The sequence below is a fragment of the Scyliorhinus canicula genome, chromosome 5 (genome assembly GCF_902713615.1).
Source record: "Scyliorhinus canicula chromosome 5, sScyCan1.1, whole genome shotgun sequence".
In the NCBI taxonomy this organism is placed as follows: domain Eukaryota; kingdom Metazoa; phylum Chordata; class Chondrichthyes; order Carcharhiniformes; family Scyliorhinidae; genus Scyliorhinus; species Scyliorhinus canicula.
The window spans coordinates 20,678,620-20,688,062 of record NC_052150.1 but is presented as its reverse complement, the minus strand read 5'-3'; the positions used below and the strand labels follow the sequence as shown (position 1 = coordinate 20,688,062).

Genomic DNA, 9,443 nt, shown 5'->3' with positions numbered 1-9,443 from the left:
TCAGTCAGGATTTGAAGCTCCGTTTGTTTCACCAGACAGTCCAAGAATCGAACCGTTTAAGATTAAAAAATAATCCTCACGCTCGACGTTTTTTTATTTGATAATTAGATCAATAAATAGTTGCATTTTTGTTTTGCGAAGGTACTGGGAAGCCTCCAAACCACAAGAGTTTTGTTCGACTTGTAAAAAAATGTTCTAAGGGCGGGAGAAAAAGTTGCCTGCACCTGTATCAATCCTGTTGCAAGCTGGTATCTCCCCCCCACCCCCCAGACTCTGGCGATGCTTACTGACATATGTTCCCAATTAAAGTCAATAAGACCCACTGTCTGACTGCTGGGAACTACAGCCTGTGATAAGGTGTTCTCTTAATACATTAAACCAACCCAATCCCTGCGCAAAGACAAAGAAATGTGCCGTGCGTTTTGAATGCATCAAATACATCTCCCCAGTCTACCCGCAATGATGTGTAGATATTTCACTTTGCACCGATTTGATGTCAGGGAGATGGGCTCCACATTCGTTTGAACAAACTTTAAAAAAAGAAACAAACGGGGTGGCAGTTGGACGGGGAAAGGTCAATGGGAAATATGGAGTTTTTATTTGGAGACACACTTTGCCTCAAGAGAGCACGAATAAGATTCAACCCACCCCGCGTCCACACTGTGTCCCCTCTGCATCATCCTATCGGGCGGGTTCTTCGCTCCCAATCACTGTAACACGGCAATAAACTGGCAAATGGTCGGAGTGGATTTCATTTGCTGCCTTTGCAAACATTCAGGCAGCGAAATAGCGGAAATCTTCCTTTGTACAGAAATTAGACTTGATGTATTTCACAGTCCGCATCTATGTACAAACACCGCCTCAAATGTATTCCCAATGTCACATTTTCGTTCTGGGCCGACCTCATTGCAATGCATTTACTCCCCCCCCCCCCCCCCCCCCCCGCGTTATTTAAACCTGGTCGTGTTGGAATAATGCTTTTTAAAAAAAAAGGTGGCCGGAGTGACTTAATCAATTGGAAAATCACTTTGCCTTCCGAGTTACGACTTAACGGCAGGAGACGAATTGGAGAGCTGGATATGTAGTGGCTTCTCTGGAAGGGAAGGGGATTTTTTTTGGGGGGGGAGGTTTTGGATTTCCGGACCCAGGATAAACGGCAAGCTTCAAGGGATAACATGCAGAGTTTTAGCCTGAGGAAAATGCAACCAAACTGCGTTCTGTACCTTACCCAGAGAAGAATGAAAAGGTTTCAAAGCAAATACTTCCAATGATCTTACCTTTTAAAGGTTTAATTATGTACTGGAGGGGTGTATTTTTTTAAAAATCGCTAGCAACCCCCCCCCCCCCCTCCCCCCTCCCAAGTGAGACTGGGTCTAATTATAGAAAGGATTGTGCAAGAACACAGATCTACAGGGTGAATGGTGTAAAATACAGAGGGACCCTTTATAAATCAGATTGCACTCTCTAAACACCCTGAAATTGTTCCCACTTACGGCCAAATGCCTTCATTAGGGGCTCCTAAGGGAAACTAAAGACGTTTTGTTCATTGGAAGCTAGGAGTCTTCCCCCCCCCCCCCCCTCCCCTACCGTGTTTCTCTCCTCAAGTTCAGGCCATCATTAAGGTTCAGTGTAGAGAAAGTATTTTGAAAAATAAAATCAACCCTATTACGTGTGAAGAAAAACAAGACATGAAACTGATCAGCGAATGCAGTAGAGGGTCAATACTGAAATTAAACACACACAAAGAAAAAAGCACGTCTGGAATTGTTAAAACCTGCATTTTCATATTTCAATCCAAAAGGAGATTCAGCAACACATCAGGGTTTAAAGACAGAATCTTATTCGGTACAGACACAAACAGAAGCGTCCCTTCGCTCCCAACCCCGTTTACAAAGTGGCCATTCCAATATTAAAAAGACAGTTGAAAGAGAAAGACATTTTCATTGTTAAAGATTGCTCCCACCAACCGATAAATAACCCAGTCATTCAGAGTGCATAATTTAACACCTAATTTAAAAAAAAATGAATCCTATTAGAATGGTAGATTTCCCCACAGCACAGAAGGGGGCCGTTCGGCCCATCTGCATCCCCCGCCCCCTGCATATTAATAATCCATCCCCTTGTTGCTTTGATATGTAGAGCGGTCCTCATGATTGCATTGCTCCCAGTATTTCAGCCAGAGGTCTTGAGGCGCTGGCGTCCGGCTTTAGGCATTCGGATTGGTCTTCATGAGCTCAATGTCAGCAGCCACCATCTCCTTCACCAGGTCCTACAGACAAGCACAGCACCGTCAGCTCAGCAAGAAAGCAGTTAAAACAAAAAAACATAGTAGGGGTGCAATTCGGGCCCAAACCACCGCAGCCCTCACCCCAAGATGACCGAGCGACGGGGTTCATTCTCCCTGACACATCTTGCATTTGGGGGGCAAAATAAGACGAGATTATTAAACAGAAATCAATTGTTAATCGGTTGCATCCCAAGGGATAGCGTTGACGAGAGAGGAATGGGGGCCTGTGGGGACCACTACACACACACAGAACCGCAACAGAGTGTTTTGGGGGCAAAAGGGCGGGGGGAGGGGGGGGGGGGAGAATGAGAGATTTCAGATGCATTGATTTAAAATATATATATTTGCAACTCCAAAACAAACACTTACTTCAAATGTAACTTTTGGCTTCCATCCCAGTTTCTGTAGCGCTTTGGTGCTGTCTCCTTGTAGAAATTCCTTTTGGGATAGGAAAAAAAAATTATGAAGCACAGGGTCAACGTCAACGACACTGTCTGGGCTGTGTTTTACACAGTGTGTTGTTGGGTTTCAATGGATTATTGCCGCTTCTCTCGTTAAAACCTGCACCAGGCGCTGGAGCCCCGCGGCAGCTCACAGTCTTTCTGGGATGTTGCAGGTTTGAAGGTCAGGGGTAAACTGGGGGTCGGTGGACTGGCAGGTAACAGATTCTGAACTCCCTCCCGCTGGCAGTTCCCTGCTTTTTGAGGGGGTGGGGGGGGGGGGGGGGGTCCAGTTCTCTCGCACTGAGCCCTCGCCTCCTCTGCAGGTTTAAAGCGTTCAGAGAGAGAAAAAAATCACTTACCAGCCGAAAGAGTGTTTATTAAGTTAGTTAGATCAGCGCCCTCTCTCTCCCTAACGCGCTAAGCTGAGTGTAATGACACAATTTGGTATTTCACTGGTGAGTGATCAGTATCAGAGCAACCGGCTCAGTTACTCACCCCCGAATATTTGGGATTGAACGGAAGTTCCTGAGCACTCCACAGTCCCCTCTGCCGCCAGTTATATATATAAATATATCAAACACACTGAAACAGGCTTTGTAAACGAACCATTCCCACACTTTCCAAAACCCCACATTGAACTTGCCTGAAAAATATCCCCAGCGGATTTTGCTGCATTTATACCAATAAACAAGCCGGCTACAGAATACTGGAAGCGTTTAATTAAAACGATGGGCTTTATTTTCCTTTGTGGCTGCTGTTTGATGTTTTGACTGTTCAGTAATGCATTTCAACTCACAGGGCCATCATAAGAAGAGGTTAGAGGGGGGGCTGATCAAAATTGTCAACTGACTCCCACCCACTTAGTTCCTAGCCTTGGACTTCCAAAACGCTCCACTATCTGGAGGTCTCCCCCCACCAATAAAAACACTCAAGACACAAAAAAACCTGACCTCATTGAGGGGTAAATAATCAAATGCAGGGAATTTCCTGACCCACGATCTGAATTCGTAACCATTTCCTCCTTTTTTTTGACCAATATTAATTCACTTTCCCATCAGCCTCTTTTGTCAACAAAATTCTCCACGGGCGGGGGGGGGGGGGGGGGGGGCAGGAGAGAAGGAGAGGGTCACTGGCAACTGAGCCGAGATGCCCAATGGAACATTAAAAACACACCAGCTTGTTCCATCCACGCCTCATCTGCCATTCAGAAGTCCCAAGGAGCATGTTGCTGGATTGGATGTTCTTGAGCCCTCACCTCAAGTCATTACTTTATGAAAGGGGTAACAGTGAATTAGGATAGTGCACAGATACATACATATGTATAAATAATGGAATGCTGACCCCTATCTTATGGAGGTTGAGATACAAGGAAGACGCGTTGATGCTTCAGTCTAGGTTGAGCCCTTCTGGAGCCGCACATTCAGGTCTGGGTATCAGGAACTTAAGGAGGCCATTCAGCCCATCGAGTCTGCTCCACCATTCAACACGATCTGGGCCGATCACACACTTCAACACCTTTTACATCCACTGTCCCCATAACCCTTTACATTATTGTTAATCAGAAACCTATCAATCTCTGCCTTAAACATACTCAGTGATTGAGCTTCCACAGCCCTCTGTTGTAGAGAAATCCACAGAGTTGCAACTCTCTGTGTAAAGAAATTTCTCCTCATCTCGATCCCAAGTTGCATTGCCCTTATTTTGGAATTGGGTCCCCTAGTTTCAGACTCTCAATCTTACCTGCATCTAGCCTGTCTATTCCTTTAAGTGTTTTATAGGTGTCAATGAGATCATCTCTCATTCTTCGAAACTCAGGAGAACACAGACCCAGGTTTCCTAACCTCTCTTCAAAAGGCATTCCCGCCATTCGCGGAACAATTCTGGTGAACCTTCGTTACACTCTTCCGAACCTCAAAGGATATACGGCCTTGGACCGGGTACATTGCTGGATCGTTAGATTGGTATCAGGAATTAAAGGGTTAAATTATGGTGTTATGTTGCATAAACATGGTTTTATTCCTTTTTTGTAAGGTGTCTTCATAGCCATACTGTCGGGAATAATGGGGTGGGGGAGGGGGGAGTTGCAGAAGGATTCCCAAGCTGATTATTATGCCTAGAAGACTGAGGGGTGTTGACCTAATCAAAGATTTTAAAACGATAGGGGGGGGGGGGGGGGGGGTGTCACGGTTCCGGCTCAGTTGATAGCTCTCTTGCCCGGGCATCACAAAGTTCTTGGTTTGGGTCCCATTCCAGAAATCTAGGCTGACATTCCAGTAACACATTGAGATAATGCTGCACAATGAAGGTAAACCAGGGCCCAGTCCATCCTCTCCAGTGGGTGTGAAAGATCCCATGGCACTATTTTGAAAAACACCAGGGGGATTTATCCCTGGCGGTCCTGGTCAATATTTATCCCACAGTCAACAAGAACACAAAAAAATGCCACTGGTCATTATCTCATTACTGTTTGCGGGATCTTCCTGTGCCAAATTGGCTGTCCCATTTCCTATATTATAACAGTGACTGCCCTTCACTGGTTAGATCTCTGGGATGTCCTGAGGCTATGAAAGGTGCTGTAAAAATGTAAGTTTTTCCTATCTTTTGAATAGTGTCGATACAGAGACACTTTCTTCCTGTGGAGCAATGCAGAGCAAGAAAGAGCATAATCTTAAAATTAGAGCTCAGCCATCTGAAAATGAAAATCGCTTATTGTCACGAGTAGGCTTCAATGAAGTTACAGTGAAAAGCCCCTAGTCGCCACATTCCGGCGCCTGTCCGGGGAGGCTGGTACGGGAATCGAACCGTGCTGCTGGCCTGCTTTAAAAGCCAGCGATTTAGCCTGGTGAGCTAAACCAACCATTTTGCAGCGAAATTAAAAAGTCAAACATCTTCACATGAAGGAAATCTGGAACTCGCTCCCTCAAGACTGCGAATGCTGGGTCTATTGATATTTTTAAGACTAGAAATTGATACATTTCTGTTAAAAAAAAGGCTATCAAGGAATATAGACCAACGGTTGTTTAATGGTTCAGGCACAGGTTAGCCATATATATGTTGCAACATATATAACACATAAATTACGACATGCTGGAGGGCATGGTGGGTCGGTTAGCACAGTTGTTTGAGTTGGTTTGGTGATGCAGAGCGAAGCCAACAGCGCAGGGTCAATTCCCGTCCCAGCTGAGGTTATTTATGAAGGCACCCCCTTCTCAACCTTGCCCCTCGCCTGAGGTGTGGTGATCCTCAGGTTAAATCAGCTTCCCCTCCTGCAGGCTACAGTCACCTCGGACTATGGCGACTTTACTGAATGACCTGCAATGATTTCGATCTTCCTAATTTGGAGTTTGCTTAGCAGTGAACATTGTGATTATAATGAAGACATGAGGAGAATGCTTCAAAACATTGTAAAAATTGCATTTTAAAAGGCAGGACTATTACTTGTGACAATCAAATGCCTCTCGGCTGATTCGACACTGTAGAGAATATTGTGCAATTATTATAATAATAATCTTTATTGTCTCAAGTAGGCTTACATTTACACTGCAATGAAGTTACTGTGAAAATCCCCTAGTTGCCACATTCCGCCGCCTGTTCGGGTACACAGACGGAGAATTCAGAATGTCCAATTCGCCTAACAAACACATCTTTCAGGACTTGTGGGGAGAAACTGGAGCATCCAGAGGAAACGCACACAGCGAGAACGTGCAGGCTCCACACAGACAGTGACCCAAACCGGGAATCGAACTTGGGACCCTGAAGCTGTGAAGCAACAGTGATAACCACTGTGCTACCATGCCACCCACCTATTCATGTTGTGTTTCCTCCTGCTGCGGGACAATGGCCTGAAAGATTACATAACAGCTACTTTCATTCAATGTGTTATTGTACAATGTTAAAATAATTCAGCTTCTTCCATCGGGCAGGAGATTCAGAAGTCTGAGAACACGGACGAACAGACTCAAAAACAGCTTCTTCCCCACTGTCACCAGACTCCTAAATGACCCTTTTATGGACTGTCCTCATTAACACTACACCCTGTCTGCTTCATCCGATGCCAATGCTTATGTAGTTACATTGTATATCTTGTGTTGCCCTATTATGTATTCTCATGTATTTTCTTGAATTCTGTTCAATTCCCTTTTCTTCCCATGTCTGAATGATCTGTTGAGCTGCTTGCAGAAAAATACTTTTCACTGTACCTCGGTACACGTGACAATAAACAAATCCAATCCAATCCAATCCAATCCAACAGTGATAACCACTGTGCTACCGTGCCACCCACCTATTCATGTTGTGTTTCCTCCTGCTGCGGGACAATGGCCTGAAAGATTACATTACAGCTACTTTCATTCAATGTGTTATTGTACAATGTTAAAATAATTCGCAATTGGGCAGCACGGTGGCCTAAGGGTTAGCACAACCGCCTCACGGCGCTGAGGTCCCAGGTTTGATCCCGGCTCTGGGTCACTATCCGTGTGGAGTTTGCACATTCTCCCCGTGTCTGCGTGGGTTTCGCCCCCAACAACCCAAAAATGTGCAGAGTAGGTGGATTGGCCATGCTAAATTGCCCCTTAATTGGAAAAAATAATTGGGTAATCTAAATTTTTTTTTAAAATAAATAAATAATTTGCAATTTAAGTACATTATGCTGCTTTTCTACTGAGAAAGTTGATTGAGATTTTGTCTTGAACAAATTAGTTTATATGGATTCTATTGCTATGCTTTGTTAAATGTGGAGATGTGTATCTGATGAATGATATCTTACTTTAATTGGTGTGATTTAAAGCTAAAGGTGTGACAACACAATCATATGGGTGATGATCCCGTCAGCTGATCATTTTTAAGAAGTTTGTTTAGCTGCAGACTGTAATAAAATATTTTCTACCTTCACTAATGTAGGATATCATATTCAGGGGCTGTGAAAATAAATGCCTACAAAATCAATCCACTTTCCCAAGAAGCAGCTACACAGATTTGAACAAATGGGATTGTTCAGTGAACGATCATTGAGCGCAAATTTCATTCCAAGGCAATGGTAACTTGTCTGGTTAAATCGACTGTACAAGAATGTGTATGCGTTTTAAATGATTCAGGGACTTCACAAAAACCTTCCAACTTGTACTTCAAACTTTGCAACAATTTCAGCAAAAGCACGAGGACCACCGATAATTATTCATAGGTAGATTTTGGAGATACATTTTAAATATTGATTCTGAGCGAGAAAGTGGTTGTGCATGAATCTCAAGGAAGCAGGAATTTGATACAAGGTCCTTCCACCTGTTGTAAAGCGCGTGGGATTACTTACTCTCAGAATCGGGCACTGTTGGTAGACACACTTAATCCAACTACTTAAACACAGGACAGGAACAGTAAAGGCAATGGGGTGAAATGGAGATTTGCTTGCTTAAGATCTTGTCAAAGCACCAACCAAAAGTGCACAAGTGTGACAACTTTACAAATATCTCCAAGTTCTTTGGACTGTGATTTTATTTTTGGTTAAGTACAACCTCTCTCTAGTGGATGTGTTAGTTCCAAACACACAGATTGACTATATTTTCACAGGGTCCCTTAAAGGAGCAGCACTTTGTTGGAGACTTTGCTTATAATGCACAGTAACTCATTTTATTAAAAAACAAGTACAGATTTGAATTTAATTTAAAGGACATGGTACATTACGCAAACCACATTTTGACCGCAAATCACCGCCTCATCTCCATCATCCCCCCACTCACCCCAGTATTTTCAAACAGTTTTTCAGTTTCTTTTTAGTTACAGAATGTTGTCACACATTACCTTCACCGCAGACAGCCTACATACTAATAGCTTTTGAATTGTCTATAGTGGTATCTGTATTTGGGGGGTACTAATGCAGCTGACTGCCATCTGAGTGGCTGGTGAAATCTTGGCCAGGCCTCCAGGGTTTGCAGATATCACTTTGAAAAGTTATATAGTGTAATTATTACAATTCTTTTAAATTTAGAGTACCAAATTATTTTTTTCCAATTTAGTGGCAATTTAATGTGGCCAATCCACCTACCCTGCACATCTTTGGGTTGTGGGCGGTCACACCCACGCAGACACGGGGAGAATGCGCCAACTCCACAGGGACAGTGACCCGGAGCCAGGATCAAACCAGAATCCTCAGCGCCGTGAGGCATCAGTGTATATTGTGTAATTGTGAAACTATACAAACACACTTTACTATTTTTTTTAAGGGGCAATTTAGCTTGCCCAATCCATCTAACCTGCACATCTTTGTACTGTGGGAGGAAACCGGAGCACCCGAGGAAACCCACACAGACACGGGGAGAACATGCAGACTACACACTTTACTATTAATTCTTTAAAACAGAATTGCCAATAGGTAGCACGGTGGCCAGCACTGCTGCTTACGGCACTGAGGACCCGAGTTTGAATCCTGGCCTTGGGTCACTGTCCGTATGGAGTTTGCACATTCTCCGCAAGTCTACGTGGGTTTCACCCCCACAACCCAAAAATGTGCAGGTTAGGTGGATTGGCCACAGTAAATTGCCAATTAATTGGAAAAAAATAATTGGGTACTCTAAATGTATAAAAAAAGGAAAAAGAAACAGAATTGCCAAAAATATAATTTAACAAATCTTTCTTTATTTTTGCTCATGTATTAGACATGTCTAATGACAACCAAATGACTAGTGCCATATTTCCTCTTGAATTTTGCAATAATTAAAATT

At 43.6% G+C, this 9,443-nt stretch overlaps 1 protein-coding gene across 1 annotated transcript in view; it reads right to left on the bottom strand.

The window, feature by feature from the left end:
- Window positions 1–1,759: 1,759 nt before the first annotated feature.
- Window positions 1,760–9,443, bottom strand: part of gmds (GDP-mannose 4,6-dehydratase) — a 621,977-nt gene continuing 614,293 nt past the window's right edge. The window contains exons 10-11 of the mRNA XM_038796739.1: window positions 2,657–2,725; window positions 1,760–2,269 (exon numbers count right to left, since the gene is read on the bottom strand). Coding sequence (XP_038652667.1) covers window positions 2,207–2,269; window positions 2,657–2,725 — 132 coding nt within the window. The 3' untranslated portion in view covers window positions 1,760–2,206. The remainder of the gene's footprint in view (window positions 2,270–2,656; window positions 2,726–9,443) is intronic.